The following is a 20116-nucleotide window of genomic DNA, read 5'->3' as shown; positions in this document are numbered from 1 at the left end:
CCTATCATGCCACGCGCGACATAACAGCCCCTCCCCCAGACGGCGCCGGAGCATTGTGGGATTGAATGAGTCTCAAGATGGACAACCGGGATGTTGCAGGTAACAGCCCACATCTCCCTTAAGGCGCTTGCTTGGGTCCTCCGAGCAAAGCACTGTCACCTTGCCCTCCCGTAGGGCCTGCCCGGGCCCGCCGCCCCTTTAACCTAGCCTCTGGGCGCCCGAAGTGGTGGCTGCTGTGTCTCCCGCGTTCCCCGAGACCCTAGAGCCAGGTCGCCGGCTGCCCCCGCCTGGCTTGCCGAGGGCGCCCCGCTTTCCGTGAAGGCCGCCAACCTAGTCAGCCCTACGCCCTCTTTCCAGAATAGCGGCCTTGACGGCTGTTCCGAGCTCTGCTCTCTGAAGCAGCGGCAACCTTGGACTGTCCTGCGCCCCCGTTTTTGTAGCAGCTGTCGTTTGGCCTGCGTCCCGGTTTGTGGAAAAGCTGTTTCTCTGCACTGTCTTGGGATTCCCTTTACACACTTCTGGGTCTTCGAGTCCTACTTAGCTACGAACCTTGCTCGTCCCTTTTTCCCAGTCCTAAACCTCCAGACTGGGATGCATTCTCCCACTTTGCAAATAGTCGAGGTGTGCTCGCCGTATGCCCAGCGCCTTGGTGTGCGCTGGGGGTATAGCAGTCACCAAACCAGGACTATGCCTTTGTGCAGGTTTCTTGTTACTGGAGTGTCAGACAATGTACAAATAAGCAAATGTTTACAATGGGAGAGTTGTGATGATGTTGACAGGGTGGGCGTGGAGTCTGATACTGGGTGGCAGGGAAAGCCTTTCGTAGCTGGAGATGTTCGAGATAAGAAGGTCCCAGGTTTGGGAAGATCTGAAGCCAAGCTGCAGGGTCGGTGAGATGGCAGGTGCAAAGGCCCTGGAGTGGGACCGGCTTATCCGTTTGAAGAACCTTTGAATTGAAAGTGAAGGGGATCCACCTCAGGCAAGGTCTTGAGAACCTCCTTTCAGAATTTGTATTTTTCTGTGAGTCTCATTGGAAACCTTCAGGATGTCTTCTCCATCTTCAAGGTTACCATGCTAGTTTGAAGACACTGTTGTCTCACTTGGAGGTCTACAAATAGCCTCCTCATTGATTTCCTTGCTGCCTATACAGTCTCTGCAATCAGCATCCAGAACAATCTTAAAAATTAAAATTCTGATTGAATCTCATTCAGTGGTAGAAATCTCACCTCCCACGTGGGAGACCCAAGTTCGATTCCAAACCAAAGCATCTCATGAGCAGCAACCACCCATCTGTCATTGGAGGCTTGTGTGCTGCTATGATGCTGAACAGGTTTCAGTGAAGCTTCCAGACTAAGACAGGCTAGGAAGAAGGGCCTGACTTCCGGAAATCAGCCAGTGAAAACCGTATGGATCACAACAGTTCAATCCGCAACTGATCACGGGGATGGAGCAGGACCAGATAGCGTTTCATTCTGTTGTGCATGTGGTCACCATGAATTGGGGTTCATCTCAGCAGCAGCTAATAACTCCTCAGTTTAATACCCCATGTCACTTCCCATATCTCTCAGAGTAAAACCCAAGCTCCTTCTCATGGCTCATCTCTCCTCCTCATTCCTCTCCACCCCAGTGTCCATTCTGGCCACATTGTACCCCTTGCTCATCATTGGATGCACTAGGTTTCTTCCTCTGGCCGGATTGTGCCCTATTTGGATTTGCACAAGGCTTGCTTCTCATCATCCGGTCTCAGTGTAAACGCCCCTCCTCTAGCAGCCATTTTCTGGTACCCTAACTATCTAGGAGCTCCTCTGTTGCTTTTTCCCACCCTCTTTTGGTGCAAGCAGTTTGTATTTGACTGCCAATGTAAAGGTTGCAGTTCGAACCCACCTAGCAGCACCATGGAAGAAAGACCTAGAGATCTGCTTCCGTAACGATTGCTCTTAGCTGCTCTCGAGTCAACTCTGACTCATGGCGACCCCACGTGTGCACAGTAAAACTGCTCCGTAGAGTTTTCAAGGCTTTGACCTTTCAGAAGCAGATCACCCAGCCTGTTTTCTGAGGAACCTCTGGATGAGTTCAAACCTCCAACCTTTTGGCTAGTAGTCAAGCGCCTAAAGATCACAGCCAAGAAAACCCTATGGAGCAGTTCTCCTCTGATACACGTGGGGTCACCATGAGTCAGAATCAACTTGACGGCAGTGGGTTTGGTATTTTGGTTTTTTGGCTTCCAACAGAGATCTGATCACAATTTGCAGTTACTTTTCTTGTTACGGGTTTATTGTCTCTCCAGCCAGAGGTGAGTCCCAACAGGCAGAGGCCATGGCTCTCTCATTCATCACCTAGTGGATGCTCAGTCGGAGTCCCTGGGTGGTGCAAGTGGTTAACACTCGGCTGCTAACTGAAAGGTTGGCGGTTCAAGTCCACCTAAAGGCGCATCAGAAGAAAAACCTAACAGTCTACTGAAAAATCAGCTATTAAAAACCCTAGAAAGCGTAGTTTTACCCTGACACCTGGGGTTGCTATGAGTTGGGCTCGACTCAGTGGCAACTGGGAGCTCGGTCAGTGTTTGCCGAATGAACATGGGAACAAACGTGTGAATTAGCCAGAAGGCTGTTGTTGATGGCCTGTAGCAGGCACCAGGGGACATGTGAAGTAAAGTTGACTTCTGACGTGCTTCGTTCCCCCCCCAACCCCAGGAAAGGCTAACCGGTGGTTTGGAGTGGCCCCCCCCAAGTCTGGAAAAATGAACATGAACATCCTTCATCAGGAAGAGCTCATCGCTCAGAAGAAACGGGAAATAGAAGCCAAGATGGAACAGAGAGCTAAGCAGAACCAGGTGGCCAGCTTGCACCCGGGAGAGTAAGTGCCCCTTGGGACCAAGACCAAGGTGTGGATGGTTGCCAGCAGAGGGCTTTGCTTTCAAGAACAGTCCATGGGCACATGCACCAGCCATGGGCCAGTGACCAAGGAGTGAAATGGGTACCGCTTTCTGGAAGCTCAGGGTGGCAGAAGAGGAACACGGGGGTGGGAGCCCAGAGGCCAGCTCTCTCCCTCGGTGGTTACTCACTGAGGACCAGCCATGTGCCGGGGCTGGGGGCATAGCCCAGAGCAAAATGCAGACCCTGCCCTGCCCTTACGGGACTTACAGCCTGCTAGTAAAGTAGGATGTGAGGCCCTACCTCAGCACTGCTGAGGGATAAAGTGAGGTACGGTGACACTGTAGGGGCAGAGATGATGCTTTGCGTTCTGAAGCCCTGGCCGAGCTGGTGGGGAGGGCCGGAGAGGGAGAGAGCCCCTGCCCCCTGTGCATCAGGCAGACCAAGGTGGGAGACAGCTCACACAGTCTCCACTGCATGTCCTGAGAGACACTGTGTGCTGGAGAGTGGGAATGGCAGTGTGGTCAGGCTGACAAGATAACAAGGATTCCAGGCAAGAGATGGATCATCAGTGAGGCCACCCCTTCCTCTGGGGTCCAATGGGTAGGGTGTGAATGCTCCACAAAGCTCCATCCCACTCCTATCTTCCCTGTTGGTACCCACGCCAGCACAGCCTGGCATCCAAGGACTCAGGAATGCTAGGTCGAGTGACCAGTGCAGGTGGGCTCGTTGACTCTCGCCCCTGGGATTGTGGAAGGACTTGCTCCAGGAAGGGCAACCCCAGTAGGGTTCCCTCCAGGAGAGGTTCCCAGGGGTCTCAGCCAAGCCATTAGATCATAGCACCAGGATTGGGGACTGGAAGGGATGTCAGGTAGGCAGGTGCCTGGTCCAGTTGGTTTGGAAATAACAACAAAAAAAGCAAGGAACACCAAATTTTAGAATTTAGAGCTAAAGAAAAAAACATTTAAGTCACGCAAAACAACCATTTTGATGTATTTCTATACGTTATTTTTAGTTTGTTTCATGAAGATATGATCTATTTCATGTCTTGCTTTTTTTGCTACGTATTTTAAAAAAAACATTTTTCTTAGTTAAAATTTTGTAGAACTCTCGTATTTTTATTTATTTGTTAGTTTATCATGGGATATAATTCACATACCATAAAATTCATTCTTTTGAGAGTACAGTCCAGTGGCATTTAGTTCATTCACAGGGTTGTCCAGCCACCACCTCTGTCTAGTTATGGAACGTTCTCATCCCCCTGAATGGAAACCCTGTACCCATCAGCAGTCACTCCCCCATGCTCCCCCAGCCCCTGGCAACCATGAGTCTAGTTTTTGTCTCTTGATTTGCCTGTTCTGAACGTTTTGTATAAATGAGATCATAACGATATTTATCCTTTTGTGTCTGACTTTTCTCACTTACCATAACTTTTTGAGGTTCATTCACGTTGAAGCATGTATCTGCGCTTCATTTTTGTTGTTGTTGGATGCTGTGAAGTCGATTCCTACTCAAAGCAACCCCATGTGACAGAGGAAATATTCTATAGGGTTTCCTAGGCTATAATCTTTACGGAAGCAGATAGCCAGATCTTTTCTCCCATGGAGCCGCTAGGTGGGTTCAAACTCTCAGCCTGTCAGTTAGCAGCCGAGTGCTTACTGATTGTGCCACCAGGGCTCCTTTCATTCCTTTTTAGGGCTGAGTAATATTCTATTGTGTGGATGCACCACGTTGTGTTTTGTCTGTTCATCAAGAACCAGCCTTTTGTTAGCTGCACCTTATCCCTCTCTGTTTGTTATGATTTTCAGTGGTATCCGTCTGCTGCCTTGATGTACAGCAACCCCCCAACCCCATCCCTTCTGGGAGCAATGGTAACAGCGTGAGGGGGAATGGGAGCACCAAGGGACACTGGGGGCCTGCTTGTCTAATACCAAGGGCAGTTTATTAGCCAGAACCTCCTCTTTCTTTCATTTAAAATAACCTTAAAGATAACCATACACTTAGTAGAAAATCTAGAAAATAGAGAAGAGAGAAAAGCGGGGAGAAAAGATCATAATCCACAACCCCAGTACAACCACTGGCTGTGTTTTGATATGTTTTTCTAACAGTTCTCAACTAAAGTCTTATCTTGACTTAGACAGGACCACACTGTAGATGTGGTTTTATATCCTTCTTCTTTGTTTTCCATTTAATGTTGTGTTTTGCCACTTTTGCTTTAGGATCTTGACTTCTCAGGGCGGCCCTATCTGCCCTCTGGAGGTCCTGTGATTGGCTTAACCAGCACCTTGTGTTGTTGTTTAGGGTGTTCTGCATTTTTAGTTCATTACAGCAGATTCCTAGAAGAATAAAAGTTAATTTTAAGGAGAAATGCTAGACCCGTGAGCTCCCTGTGCTTTTACCACATACCTGGGCGTGTCCGTATGGCAAAACATTATGGGGCCCTGAAGAATATGAACGAGGATCTCTGAGATTGGCTGGCTGGTGTGTTAGGAACAAAAGCAGCAAGGTGTGGGATTGTAGGTGTGGACTGTGGTGACAGCCTCATTTCCTCTGGCTTCTAACTTAGGGTGCAAAGTAAGTATCACGAAATGGGAATAGTGGCCATTTTGAGGTGGGGGACTGTGAGGTTTTCCCACTTGGCTTCCTACATTCCTGTTTTCTACGTTTCTATTTGTTCCATGATAAGCCTCTGTTTTATGATTGAATGAATAAATTCTTTTAGAAGGATCAGCACAAAGCTGGTTCCTACGAGGCAGAGGTTAAAAATGTCCCAAATGTCCAGCTTTTCCAAACTGCTGTACCACTCCCTCATCTCTAACATCAGCTACTCCTCCTCCCCTCAGTACTCTCCATCTGTCTTTGGGTTCCATAATTTGCTGCAGTGTCTCAAGGTCACGAACCGTCAAGGCAATGGCTCATGCGGTTGTGGAGGCTGGCAAGTCCCAAATCTGTAGGTCGGACGTCAGGCTGGAGGCTTCTCCTGACTCGTGGTTGCATGGGCTGACGAACCCAAATCGGCAGGTCAGATGGCAGGCTGCTGGTTCACAAGGCTGCGGAAGCTGGTGAATCAGGTCGGATGATAGGCTACTGGCTCAAGTTCCAAGAGCCAGAGGTCAGACGATGATGAGCCGGATCTAGGATCCAGAGCAAGAAAAAGAGTTTTACTGGAGTATTTGTAGATAATATACATATATTTACGTGTACATACGCACGTATACGTGTATACGTGTATACGTGTACGTATATATGTATGTTTGTACATATATATACCTATAACTACCGGATGCAAACCATAGTCTCAAATAAACTCTTCTTACTTGAGCAAGGCAGCGTAAGGGTGTTACTTGAATAAAGGTGGTAAGGATGGTAACTGGGGTAAGGGTTGTAACTTGAGCCATACCCTGTAGTAAGGTGGTGATTCAAAATACATCCTATCTTTATCTTCCCTCATTGTCATAACAGACAACTCACTCCTGAATGAGACCATAACCACAGGCTTAGAGGCTAAGATTTATTTTGGATCACAAAATAGAGGACGACTACATTATTACATAACTGCCAAATTATGTCATTACATAACTACCAAACCACTGAAAATCATAGTCCAGTCAAGTTGATACATAACCTTAACCATCACAGGTTCCATACTTTATTTGCATTAGCAGCAAGCTGTCCAGTCCTCTTAGTAGGCCACAAGCACCCTATTTGCATAGTCGCACCCAATCATCGCGTGGGAGTCACAAACATTATGGTTAGACGGGCCATAATAAGTAATTCACTGCACCACAATGATAGAGGAAAAATAAGTTTGAACTCAAAGTATTTCGGCCCCTGAGTTTGCCTTTAAAAAAAATAAAATAACAAGAGCGAGAGTAGAAAAAATAAAGAGAGCGCCCTTGTCACTCTCCAGCCAGGAGATTGCTGGCGTTTGCCAGCACACCTGTGGCATGCCTAGAGGTGCTGGTATGCACTGGAGTCACACGCGTGTAAGAACAGACACGGGCCCTCCCTGGAGAACTTGGAGGTCTGGCCAGGAAGGTAGATGTTTGAGCCGGTCAGGGCACAGAGATGCAGTTAAAGGCAGGCACAGCAGGTGGCTCGCACACATTGTGGGAGCCAGTCTTGGGGAGGCTGGGCGTCTGGACCTGAGAGGGCTGGGTGCAGGCAGAGATGGTGTAAGTACACGAAGTATTGTTTTCCCTGAACAGGAGTATCCCCAACCTCCTCCTTGGAAGCCTGCTCCTGCTCTTCACAGCAGCCCCCCGACACCTGTGGGGGCCAGTTTTGGTGAGTATGGGGCCACAATGGCCCTTGACCTACCTCTCCTGCCCCTGCTCACCCTTGTCCTCTCTTACTCTCGGGTCTAGAATTGCAAATGTGCACGACTCTTCCTCCATTTCCAACAAGTTTGCCAACGACGGCAGCTTCCTGCAGCAGTTTCTGAAGTTGCAGAAGGCGCAGACCAGCACAGGTGAGTGGGACTGCACCTGTGCTCCCAGGGACCCCCTGCCCAACCTGCACTTCCTCAGAGGCAGACCCCGAGGTCCCCACCACATGTCTTTCTCCTATTTCAGATAGGAAACTGAGGCTTAGAAATACTAGGCCCAAGGACCCAGCATGAATCCAGAGCCAGGCTGGCTGCGGCCAGTCGGGATCTGCACCAACTGCCCCTCTGAGTGCGGCCTGTGTGTACTCCTGCGCATGGGTGTCTCGGGGACCTTGGCTTGGTTGAGCATAGCTGGTCCCAAATTGGTTTGCACGCCCCAGCCAGTGTGCCGGGGTCTTCTCCCCATCCAGGTCTGTCCAGGGACATAGACAGGACCTCGTGCACAGGTGTGTGGGTCACTGGCCCACAGAAACGCTGAGGGGTGTGCTGGAGCAGGACCAGGACCCGGGACTGCCTATGTCTGCCCGTGTCTGCGCCACACAGTTGACCAGTCGGTGGTCACTTCCTGTGAGCCACTAATATACAGCCACCGTCAAGTTTCTAGGATATCTAAGAGACCGTTCACTGAGGAGGGGGCTGCCCGAGTTTCCCTGTGGTGTCCAGGCACATGCCATGCGTGAAAGTGCGAGTAGCTTAGCATCACACTGGCAGTTGGAGGATGTGGTTTGTTCCTGGAGTGCAAGTGTGGGTCTGTGTGTCCCAAGAGAGCTCTGTTCACAGAGCTCAGGCCCTGGCGGGTGATCATGACAAGTCCTGCTTGCTGAGCCTCCTATCTTTATCTGTAAAATAGCTGGTGTCCTTGTAGGCACCTCCAGATGATCTGTGGGGCGTGGGCAGCTCCCCAGAGTGCATGGCCTCTGGTCTGACAGGACTTTCCTTCCTCTCCAAGATGCACCCCCTACTTCCGCCAGTGCCCCCCTGAGCACACCTATCTCCAGTACTGTGAGGAGGCCCCTCCTGATCAGCAAGCGGGTAGGCCTGGGACTGGGAGGCCCACCGGGCCCGGGGAAGACATACTCACACGCCAAGCAGCTCCCTGTGGCCACCCGGCCGAGTGTTTTCCAGTCACCAGATGACGACGATGAGGAGGACTATGAGCAATGGCTGGAGATCAAAGGTAGGTGTAGGGCAGGGGTCTGTGGTAGGGGAAGTGGCCCAAGGCCATACTCTCATCAGGGAGGGCCTGGGGTGGGCTGGGGTGAGGGGTGGTGGGAGCGTGTGTGGGGCATGGGGTCCCCTCATCTGGCCCATCCTGTGGGCAGTGCTGGCGGAGACCCTAGCTGGGCATGTGCCATCACTCCCTCTGAGGCCCAGGAGCACCATGCCCTGCTGTGGGTCACATGTCCCACAGGGCAGTGGTGTGAGCAAACAGGTGGCGGTGTCTCCTTCCCTGCGCAGGGAGGAAGGTGGTTGCTGTCCGTGGCGTAGGAGGGAGCAGGCAGTGGCATACCTCCCTGCATGTGGCCTGGCCTACTTTCAGGTGGGGCCCCAGATCACTGAGTGCTGGGAGACCAGACCTGGCCAAGGCTGGCGGCTGCACGTCCCTACCACGCTGACAGCCTCACACCTGCTCTTGGTGGGCAGTGCCAGGGTCTGAGCAGGCCAGAGACCAGCCTCGCCTGCCCGGCCTCCCGAGACCGACAGAGGCGAGCGAGGGCAGGGGTGGCCCCCCTGGGTCCTGTGGAGCCTCCTGAGTGAGAAAGGAGGGTGAAAGGGAACCAATTCATGATACTGAAAACTAGTTAGTAAAAGGAAGAATCATTCCAAAAAAGAAAATGAGACTGGACATGTTTTCCAAGGTCTCCTCCCAGTCTGGGGCGGACATGGCTTCATGAGGCGTGTGGCTGCGTGTAGCACACAGCCCCTGTGAGGCACATGGCCCTGGTGTGCCCTCTCTGCCTGTGTGCTCACAGCTGTGCAGATGACCCTGTGTTCCTGGTGCTGTGTGCACAGACTGGGCACTCATGCCCTGCATCTCACCTCTTCTCCCCACCCTCTGTCGTTGTGGTCCCCAGAGAGAGTGTGCCTGTTGACTGTGGGGTGTGTGAGTTAAGCCCCCGTACTGACAGCCTCCTTAAAGTTTCACCCCCAGAGGGAGTCGAGACTCGGAAAGTGATAGAGAAACTGGCCCGCTTTGTGGCAGAAGGTGGCCCTGAGCTAGAGAAGGTGGCCATGGAGGACTACAAGGACAACCCCGCCTTCTCGTGAGTGTCTCTGGGGCGAGGGACTCGTGCTGTCTCATTGCTTAGCTGCAGCGTCATCGTGGAGGTTATCGGGGTGAGGGTGTGCCAGATTGCAGGCACAGCTGTGTGGCGCAGAGACGTAACCCTGGGTTGTGTCAGGGTCCCGCCAGCTTGCTTTGTGCACTGTGTCTTCAGGAGCTATGTGGCCTCCTCACTACAGGCACTCAGACCCTCTCTACTTTGTCAAACCCTCTCCAGGTTTTTGCATGATAAGAACAGCAGGGAGTTCCTCTACTATAGAAAGAAGGTGGCCGAGATGAGGAAGGAGACACAGAAGATGCAGGCGGCCCCACAGAAAGGTAAGTGGGGTGGTGGGAGCCTGGGAGGTGAGGGGAGGGGGCCTGGGAAGCATGCGGGAAACTGCGCTGGGGAGTCAAGGTCCCTTGGGTGGTCACGTTGGGTCCTTGTCTTGAGCTGGGCCAGCACCACTCTCCCCTTCAGAACTGTGGGGTCAGGTGATATTGGGGTCCACCTTCCCCACGTGGCCCTGTGCCAAGCACACTGGTGCTCAGAGAAGGGCACTGTGGAGGGTTGGGCTCATGTCCATTGGTTGTTTAATGAGTACCAACAAGTGTCTGCCATGGGCTGAGAACTTCGGCCGCAAGACACTCGTGGCGCCAGGGGATGAGACAGGCAAGAACATTCAGCTAGTGGGGTTTGGGGTAAGCTCCAGGGAAGTGTGGGGGTTCCTGGGTCTTCAGCTGCTAGTGAAGTGGAGTCCTGGTGGTCAGCGGGAGCTGGAAGCAGGCTGAGTTCCTTCACTGGCACATGGCCCTTTGCCCTGACCCTCTCCCTAGAAGAGGGGGGCCAGCCTGTCCCCACCCCATGGCCTCCTCCCTATCCAGGGTGGGGTGGGGGTGCTGAGATGCTGACTCCGTGTTGGTCCTGGGGTGGGGAGGTTGGGGGACATGCCATGACACTGCCCTGTGTAGGTCCTGAGGCTGGGTAGGGTGCAGGGAAGTGCCTATGATGCTGAATGAGTGTTAGTCCTGGAGTAGGGGGTGGGGCAAAGGGCTGTGGCACTGACCCGGTGGGTGTTGGTCTCCTGCAGTAATCTGACTCCCGTTTGCTGTTTTTCTTTGCATTGCTCCTAAGACAAGCCCCTCGAGTTGCCGAGGGGTTCTTAGCGGAAGTTAGGCTGTTGGGTGTGGTGCGTTGCGCTCAGTACTGACAGCCTGCTTAAAGTTTCACCCCCAGAGGATGAAGAGGCCAAGAACCTTGCAGAAAAGTTGGCCAGGTTCATAGCGGATGGGGGTCCGGAGGTGGAGACCATCGCCCTCCAGAACAACCGCGAGAACCAGGCTTTCAGGTGAGGGGCGGCATGCAGGCAGGGGCGAGGCTGGGTGTGGGGGTGCCTCAGGGTGCAGGAGGCCAGGCTGCGGGCCTGGGCAGGGCCAGGCCCCTGGGCCTCAGAAGCATCAGCTCATGAGCCTGTGGAGCAGCTGCAGCAGGTGAGGATGTAGTCATAGTGCTCTCAGGGTCCCAATCAGCAGCTGTGCAGGTTGGTCAGAGATAGGCAGGCGGTGGGAGTAGGCAGGGGAACCAACAGGAGGGGTGCTGGTGGAAGTAGTAGGAGCTGAGGAGAGGGAGGGTCAAATATGGCAACTCTGCAGGCAAGGTGGGAGGGGTTGCCTGAGGGTCAGGTATGCCATGTGTCTGGTGCCTGGGGTCACAAAGCCTTGAGTGTTTGGATCTGGAGTCAGGAGAGGGATCTTCTGTGTACTGGAGAACCCCCAGGATGCTCCAACTCAGGGAGAGTCTTCCTGATGACCCCATGGTATAAGCCACCTCTCTGAGCTCCCTGACTACCATCTGCTTACCAGTTCACTTTAAATCATTCCACCTTTTTACTATTTACTTGTAAGTTAAGTTTATGCAACTAGGAGACTTTGTTGCCGTGGACACTGGCTGCAGAATCCATCCAGTGAAAGTGGTTAAGTTCTTGGGATTCTGCTAAGGTTCCAAACTTAGCCCACTCTCCTGGTCAGAGATACCAGGACCCGCAGTGCCCTCCTGGGTCAGGACAAGGTTATGCGGTCAGGACGATTGTGCCGTTGGGACGAGGTGGTGCTGTCAGGAGGGGCCTTGTGGTCAGAATGAGGTTGTGCGGTCAGGACGGGGATGTGTGGTCAGGACAAGGCCCGTCCTCCTCGAGCTGGTCCCTGACACTGGCCATTGGGGAGCCTGTCCAGTGTCTTCAGATCCAGCCTCCCCATCTCTCTTTGAACAAATGCCTTGCTTTTGTCTCTTGATGTGAACGCTGTCCTTCCTTGGACTTTGTGATGCTTGTATCATGATCCAGAGGAGCACAGGGAAGTGCCCCATGTCCCCAGCTCAGCGGGGCATGGGCCCCACTCTCTTCTGGCACTTTTTTGTGGCATTTCAACCAAGGGACAAACACTCTTGCTTTGAGGCACCTGCTGAGCCACCCATCCTGGTATGAATGCAAACCTTCCCTCTTTTAGGACCCTGTAAGTGTCCCTAGTACTGCATTGGCGAGACAAGAAAAAAAACTGTTGTCACCGAGTCAACCCCGACATATGGTGACCCCGCGTGTATCAGTAGGGCTATGGTCTATAGGATTTTCAATGGCTGATTTTTTCAGAAGTAGATTTCTAAGCTTTTCTTCCATTGAGCCTCTGGGTGGACTCAAACTGCCAACCTTTTGGTTAGCAGCCAAGTGTTAACCATTTGCACCACCCAGGAACTCCAACTGCCGGCTTGGGGACATGCGTTGTTGGAGTGGAGCAGGGAGCCACGGCTGGCCTGGCTCTGCGATAGGCAGAAAGAGGGCCATGGGGACCCCAGCCCATGAGCATCCTGCCTTCCTTGGTGCCCTCACAAGTGCATCAAGGGGTATGCTAATGTGCCAGGCTATTGGGTCTTTGATTCCTGGGAGGCTCAGGGCAAACCCTCTGCTTCTGCTGTCTGACATTTCTTATCTCTGGATGATTCAGGGCTCCTCACATCATAGAGCCTGGGGAGGCTTCTGCCCAGATGGGGATCTGGGGCTCATGCCAGTTTCTCCGGACATGGCATGATGATCAGGGTAGGGGTGCCTGATAAAGATGGGAGACAGGAGAGTCCTGGTCTGCCCTAAAAAGTCTTTGAGTGTGTTACCATGTTCCTCGGGCAGAACCAGCAGCCACTGAGGCCTGGTAGGCCAGGAAGTCGTGACATGCAGTGACCCCTGACATGGCCTGGTGTCCAGGTAGGGGTTTGAGGCCAGCTCACAGCCCCCACTCTCCTTTGTAGCTTTCTGTATGAACCCAACAGCAAAGGGTACAAGTACTACCGCCAGAAGCTAGAGGAGTTCCGGAAAGCCAAGGCTGGCCCCACGGGCACCCCCACAGCCCCTGACCCTGGCCTGAAGCGCCAGTGCCCCCCTGAGGCCCTGTCAGAGTCCGTGCCCCCCACTGCTGCCTGCCCCGCCTCATCTGCTGCCGTCGTGCTCTCCGCCACCCCCACACCCACCACTGCCATGGCCGCTGCACCCGGGAAGCCGGCTGCCACGACCACTGCAAAGAGGAAGCGGAAGAGCCGGTGGGGACCCGAAGAGGACAAAGTGGAGCTCCCGCCTGCCGAGCTGGTGCAGAAGGACGTGGATGCCGCCCCCTCCCCGCTGTCAGGTGGGCAGTCTTTCTTCTTCCTGCCCCCACATAGAAAGGAGGGCAGGTCAGATTGTGGGCACCCCCCAGCTGTAAGGTGCTTGGTACCAAGGGGTCCTGGAAGTTGTCCTCACCAGAGCTTTGGACAACAGCTCCCCGCAGGGTGGAGGAGCCTGGGTTGGTGTTCAAGTGCCCTGGCTCCGATGGCTAGCTGACACTGCTCAGCCTATGTCCTGAGGTCTGCCCAGCACTGGCAGGTGCAGACACTCCCAGGTCCTGGTAAGCGTTCCTTCTCACTGGGCTCACTTATTCCCAGGTTTACGTCAGTGGCTGGCGTTGTCCAGGCTTGGGTGGCCCTCACCTGGTGTGGAGTCACGGTGCCCAGGAGCAGTGTGGCTTTCTCACGGGCAGAGGTGGCACAGCTCTCCTCGTGCCCCCAGGGGGCCTCTGTGCCTCCTGCCCATCTTCCCTGCAGGAAGCCACCTCTGCAGGGGCAGTGGTTTCCACCTCCCAGATGGGGCTGTGGCATCCACTACAAGTGCTGCCGGCTCCCACCAAGTTCCTAAACGGGTGCCAAGTTAAATGTCAGTTGCTCTGTGAACAGCTGGTTTGCTCCCCCAAAGGAGCTCTTAGAGTTACAAGGCTGAGCCGTGCACTACCCGTGTCTGCACTGCATGTTTGCTAGTAGGGCTGGTTTCTGGGAGCCACACTACAGATGGATACACACAACATATATGAATGTTCACACTCTTGTATTTGCACATACTCATGCACGCACGCACTCATACGTGCATGCGCGCTCACCACATGTACTCGTGTATACACGTATGTATGTGTGTGCTTCACGCATACTTGTGCATGCACATGTGTACACATACAGGCATGTGTGCAGTTGTACATGTATTCACACACATTGACATACACACATGAAGTCAGATTCACGCATATGCTCACCATGTGCAAGCACATACACACATGCACTAATGTGTACACGTGTGCCCTCGCACGTGTGCTCACGTGTTCACATGTGCATCTCAGCTTCATGTCTCACTGTGCAGAGCCCCTGCCATGTCACCCGTGGCTGCGTGACCAGAAGTGAGGCCCCAAACCTGTGTCTTCGTGTCCCCATCTGCAGCATCAGGGAGTGTACAATCTGCGATGAGAGGTTATCGTGGGAACTAAACGTGGATATAGGAGAAAGTGCACAGACAGCTCTTGCAGTCGTCACGTCACCAATGACTGTGGTGATGGTCACAGCAAACTTGAGGGCCCTGCTGTGCACCGGGCCCTGCACAGGTGCTTTAGGTTCAGCTGCCACGTTGGAGCCACACCGCACTCTTGGACTCTGCACCTCAGGACCCAGGGTGGGCCTGTGCATCGCTGACTGTCCTGTGTCCTCTGTCTCTAGTTCAGGACCTCAAGGGGCTTGGCTACGAGAAGGGGAAGCCTGTGGGCCTGGTGGGCGTCACAGAGCTGTCAGATGCACAGAAGAAGCAGCTGAAGGAGCAGCAGGAGGTAAAGCGAGCAGCGGGGCAGGGCGTGGATCGTGGCAGGGGTGGGGAGGGTGTGGGGGACAGGGCAAGGGGCAGGGTGGGCGCAGGGTTCAGGGTAGGGGACGGGGCAGTTGGTGTCAGGGCAGGGATTGGGGCAGGAGCAGAGGTCTGGGTGGGTGCGGGGGTCAGCACTAAGAGGGTAGGGGACTGGGTGGGCATGGCCAACTCTGAGGCTCAATTTGGGAGGGTTACCCGGGGCAGCCAGCACCAGAACCACTCCTTGTTGCAGCAGTCACAGTTGCATCCCCTGTTCACGGGGCCCCTGTGCCATGTGGCCATGTGGCCATGTGGAGTCACAGTCAGCAGGGAGGTTCCTTAGCCAGTGGGTCCTTCCACCCCTGGCCAGTCCTCCCCAGGCCCTTCCCACCACATTTGTGGGCCAGAAATGACTGGAATCATCTCCACAATTTTCCTCCATGTCTGGTACAGGACAGAGTCCTGGTTAGCGCAGGGCAGGTGGTGGTTTGTGGTGTTGGGGTGTGAGCCCAGCTTGATCAAGGACCCCGCAGCCAGGGCAACATCTCTGCTGGCCTTCTGGGAGGCTGCGGGGCCTGTGAGCTGTCACCTCTGACTCGCCCAGAGGTCGAGGCCAGGCTATGGGTGAGGCAGATGCTGGGACCCAGAGACCCAGACTGTGCCAGCTGCTCGGGGGCTCAGCTCTCTGGCCAAGAGAAGGCAGCATGCGGGCCCACTCACTCTGCTCACTGCCCCCCTAGATGCAGCAGATGTATGACATGATCATGCAGCACAAGCGCGCCATGCAGGACATGCAGCTGCTGTGGGAGAAGGCGTTGCAGCAGCACCAGCATGGCTACGACAGCGACGAGGAGGTAGACAGCGAGCTGGGCACCTGGGAGCACCAGCTGCGGCGCATGGAGATGGACAAGACTCGGGGTAGGTAGTGGGGGAGTAGGGCAGCAGGGCTGGGTAGGGAGGAGATGGACAAGACACAAGTTGGGCACGGGGCGGGGGTGGGCAGAGGATGGACAATATGCAAGGTGGGTGGGGCAGGATGTGGATGGCGCTCCACAGTGTAGCCAGGCCCCTGCTCCTCTGCCAGGCCTGCTGGGCACCTCGTGTGGGTCCATATGCCACGCCCACCCTGGCTGGAGGCTTCTGCCTCCGGGTCCTCTGTGGTTACATCTCAGCGAGCAGAGACCTCTGCTGGCGTTTCCTGGCCGTGGACAACCTGCAGCAGGGCTGTGGGCACCTGGGCCTTCCCTTTTCCTCCCTCCCTTACTCCTCCTCCCCTTGGCAGAGTGGGCCGAGCAGCTAACCAAGATGGGTCGGGGAAAGCACTTCATTGGAGACTTTCTGCCTCCGGACGAACTGGAGAAGTTCATGGAGACCTTCAAGGCCCTGAAGGTAAGGGATGCCATGAGCCCATGGCAGCTCCTGTCTGTGACTGGAACATTCTGGGGCTGCAGGCATCTGCTTCAGTTGTACCAACTAAGTGCACACACAGGCAAAGTGCTTCCTCAGCAGAGGCCCATGGACTGGTCGCTGCAGACAGGGCTAGTGCCCTCCCTGCTCAGGGTTGTCGGGCTGGCGAAGCAGAGCCATGCAGGGTCTTTGTAGAGCAACTCGGCTGTCTCTAGCTCACGGTGGGCGAGCCCGTGGGGCTTGTTGCTATCCTGTCTTGACCACTGGAAGCTTGGTGCACAGGCACCCCACCAGCTGGGCCCTAGGAGAACAACCTTAGGTGGGTGGACAGGTGGGCACTGTCCCCCACGAGTAAGGCCAGAGGTGGGGAGGTGGCTGGAGCAGGGCTCAGAGGCCTAGTGACTGATGGCACCCATGCCCCTCAGGAGGGCCGCGAGCCCGACTACTCAGAGTACAAGGAGTTCAAGCTGACGGTGGAGAACATTGGGTACCAGATGCTGATGAAGATGGGCTGGAAGGAGGGCGAAGGCCTAGGTTCCGAGGGCCAGGGCATCAAGAACCCCGTGAGCAAGTGAGTGCGCTGAGTGAGGGGCTCGGGGGACCTGCTGTGTGTGGGCGCTGGCCTAGCACTAGGGACCTGCTGTCTCCATGCCCCCATTCCCCTCATCCCCGCCCTGTTACCTGATAGCTTTTCTCCTTGGGTGAAGTGATGGCAGCGCCCCACTACACACACCCTGCCAAAAATGAGGCACAGTGCTGGAGGGTCATCCAGATTCAGCCCCCCACCCTGGGGCACATTCTGTCCTTTCTCTCTTGTGTCCACCCAGACCAAGTGGGCACGTTTATACAGACTGGTTGGTCCCCTAAGGGGACGTTCTGGCCCTGCTGGCCCGGCTGAGGCATTATTCCCCACCAGGGAGAAGGGGGGCAAGCAGGGGTGTTCTTGGGGTGAGGAGGGGCAGGCGGGAAACACCCCCTTCTGTCCTTAAGTAGCTGGCTGCTGTTCCAGCCACCTCAGCTGCTGTTTCTGGAATACCTCGGCTGTCCCTAGCTCACAGCCCTGGGTGCGTCTACGCATACGGCCCCACCCAGCTCAACACAGTGCCCACATCGAGGTCTGGTTGGGGTGTGTGCTGGCCCCACTACCCCTCCAGGCCCAACACTCATACCTGCCCCCTCTCCTCCTGCAGGGGGACCACCGCCGTGGATGGCGCTGGCTTTGGCATCGACCGGCCGGCTGAGCTTTCTAAAGAGGATGATGAGTACGAGGCCTTCCGCAAGAGGATGATGCTGGCCTACCGGTTCCGGCCCAACCCCCTGGTGTGTGCCCTTGCCGGGCCCCCCACCACTCTTGGCGGGGTTTCTCACAGCTCTGGACTCCGTGGGGGTGGGGCCCTGGTGGTTATACCAGAAGTTCCTTGCCTTCTCCAGCCCACTGAGGCCAGGTCCCCAGCTAGCCTTCTACCTCTGCCCTCTACCAGAACTCTCAGTCAGCCTGCATCAGACCCCCCTCCTCTCCAGAGCCCTCCCTCTCTCCTGTCCCATCCTGAGGATATGAGCTCAGATGCCCCCAGAAGGTTCCAAATGGAAGGAACTGCCATCTGGCTTTAGCATTAACTCCACCTTGTCTTTTTTGCCACGTACAGAACAACCCTCGACGGCCTTATTACTGAGTATTCACCAGTATTCACACTACTTCCTGAAGGACTGTCCTGGACCCTGGAATGTTCCAGCCTGCGTGTCTGCCCGCCCGCCTGTTGTTTCGAGTATCGTGCTGTGTATTAAAACCCCAGTGCGTGCCTGCCGCGGAGCCAGGCCTGCCGTTCACCACAACCCTCTGTTCACCATCCACAGGGCTGGGCTTGCCATCCACTCAAACCTTTCTGTTCCTTGGCCATGGCGGCCAGGCCTGCCATTCACCAACCTCCTGTTCCTCAGCCTGTGGAACCTTCCACCACAGTCCTCCTATTTTTTAGCTGTGGGGCCGGGGCCAGACTGGGGGCAAGCCAGATGGGATGTGTTTTGAAGACTTCCCAGCACCCTAGGCTTTCCAGGCATGCCCAGCCTCATGTCTGCCCGTGGGGTCTCCACTTCCTGCTCAGCCCTGGCGTCGCATGGGGAGGACCCAGAGCTCCCTTTCTCTCCTGAAGAGAGGAGATAGAGAAAGGCTGCTGTCAGCACAGTAAACTTGGGTCAGGCTGGGCTCTTTGGGACCTGGCCTTACCTGGGCCACACCTGGGCCAGGAGGAAGCTGGGAAGGCACCTGCGGGCAGGGCCCAGCCTTTTCTCAGATCTGCAGGGTGGGCAGCCCTGGATGTGGGAGCCCCCAGCGCACACCTCTTCCCACTGCCCCATGTCGTTGGGCACCTCCCAGGGGACTTCATTCCCCACACCTGGCCCAGGTACCTTCCTGCAGGGCTCCTTCCCTCTGGTAGCCTTGACCCCATTGCTGTGGGTCTGTGCCCAGCATGGGCCCCAGAGCATTTATTAAACTGTGGTGGACAAGCAAGTCACAGGCTCGTGCCTTTGGCAGGGGGTGTGTGATGGGACGTGCTGTGTTAACATGGACCAAAGTGAACAAGCAGAGCTTTGCCAAGGGTCACAGGGAAGATGCCATTCCACCGCATGCAGGGGGCAGTCAGAAAGGCTCCTGGAGGAGGGGCCTCAGAATGGAGGAGAATCCAGGGTAGGCTAGTGGAGCCGGCCTTTCAGTGTCCTACAGAAACCACCTGTGATTTTATTCAGCAAGGTCTGAGCAGGACCAGGAGTCCACATCCCCAGCTCTGCATGTCTGCAAGCCACACCTGGAGCAGCAAGACCCAGCCATTTTAGGGGGGGCCGCCTGCCCCTTAGCAGGTCTTGCTCACCCTGGGGGGATGTTCAGTCTCAGGGCTCAGAGCTGGGGTTAGCTTCAGACAGACTGTGTCCGCGTGTTCATTGTCGGCCGGGAGCCACGGTCTGGTGGGGAGGTAGCAGTGAAACCCCTGAATGATCCCTGTAGCTGCCCAGTGCTAGGAGGAAGGATTGGAGAGCCATGGGTGGCAGCAGCCTGGGGAGCATCTCAGTCGGGGGAGGGTTTCAGGGACAGCCAACCTGAGGCTGTGGTAACGCTATGGCTACCCCATCTCCTGTCCACAGGTGCTGGGTCCCAAGCTCATAGACGCAGCTCAGGGTAACCATAGGTTCCAGCATAGGTCCTGGTAGTACACACGCATCCCCCCTTCACCCCATCACGTCACACCCCTCCCCCACATTGAGTGCTGTTCTCGGTGACCAGGAGGCTTGCCAGGCTCCAGCTGTGGACTTTACTCCCTGGGATCGGGGGGAGGGGGGTCCAAATGCCATGAGTGTGCAGGCCTGGGACATTGCAAGGCCAGGCCCTTTCACAAACGTCCCAGTTGTGTGACCAAGCCCCCAGACAGCTGGACATAGGAGGAATGGGGCTGAGGTGAGGGCTGCTTAAAGAAGGAGACACGAAACCTGTCAGCTTTAAGGGGGAAAGATGGAGTTTTCAAGCTACAGACAAAACAGGCCTGGGGAACCTGAACTTCACCCCTTGGCGATGCTCTCGGGAGGGCTGAGTCTGTCCCAACTGGAAGACCTAGCTGGAGCAAGGCCAAGGGCTGCCTAGAGAACTGTCCCTGACTTAGGGGGCGAGGGTTAGAATCTGCCCTCTGGGTTGCTGGTGGCAGGAAGCAAGTGGGCACAGATATCGTGGGTGGGAGTTGAGGCTGGTTGGAAATAAAGGTGACAAGACCACCTCCTCCTCCTTTTGACCCTGTGACCTCTCCCTGGCCAGGCTCTGATCTCCCAGAACTCCCATCACTCAGAGAACAAGGTTCTGCTCCTCGCAGCTGCCCCCTGCCCCCACACCCAGCCTTGTGGGTGGCCTTGCTTTTCTCTCCGCAGGAACATTGCCCAAACTCACCAAGCTGGCTCCACCCCATAACCCCCAGGCCCTGTCCCTCCAGCCCCACCTCGGAGTAGGCTGCAGCCTCAGCTGACCCCA

The 20116-nt window shown here is 55.2% G+C and overlaps 1 protein-coding gene across 1 annotated transcript; it reads left to right on the top strand.

Moving 5' to 3' along the window:
* Positions 1-49: 49 nt before the first annotated feature.
* SUGP1 (SURP and G-patch domain containing 1) lies at positions 50-18737 on the top strand. The gene is made up of 14 exons (XM_004384362.2): positions 50-99; positions 2694-2856; positions 7241-7344; positions 8210-8437; positions 9401-9524; positions 9762-9862; positions 10749-10872; positions 12819-13192; positions 14580-14686; positions 15441-15618; positions 15983-16089; positions 16533-16678; positions 17298-17427; positions 17754-18737. Exons 1-14 carry the CDS (start codon positions 66-68, stop codon positions 17778-17780), a joined length of 1947 nt encoding a protein of 648 aa, XP_004384419.1. The 5' UTR covers positions 50-65; the 3' UTR covers positions 17781-18737.
* Positions 18738-20116: the final 1379 nt, after the last annotated feature.

The sequence above is a fragment of the Trichechus manatus genome, unplaced genomic scaffold, assembly GCF_000243295.1.
Source record: "Trichechus manatus latirostris isolate Lorelei unplaced genomic scaffold, TriManLat1.0 scaffold00122, whole genome shotgun sequence".
Classification (NCBI taxonomy): domain Eukaryota; kingdom Metazoa; phylum Chordata; class Mammalia; order Sirenia; family Trichechidae; genus Trichechus; species Trichechus manatus.
The sequence above is the reverse complement of the archived record's forward strand: the minus strand, read 5'-3'. Positions and strand labels throughout refer to the sequence as shown.

Coding starts and splice junctions, on each gene's coding strand:
- SUGP1 (XM_004384362.2), top strand. CDS start 66: ATGAGTCTCAAGATGGACAACCGGGATGTTGCAG. Junction 8,438..9,400: donor GCAATGGCTGGAGATCAAAG/GTAGGTGTAGGG, acceptor GCCTCCTTAAAG/TTTCACCCCCAGAGGGAGTC. Junction 16,679..17,297: donor ATCAAGAACCCCGTGAGCAA/GTGAGTGCGCTG, acceptor CTCCTCCTGCAG/GGGGACCACCGCCGTGGATG.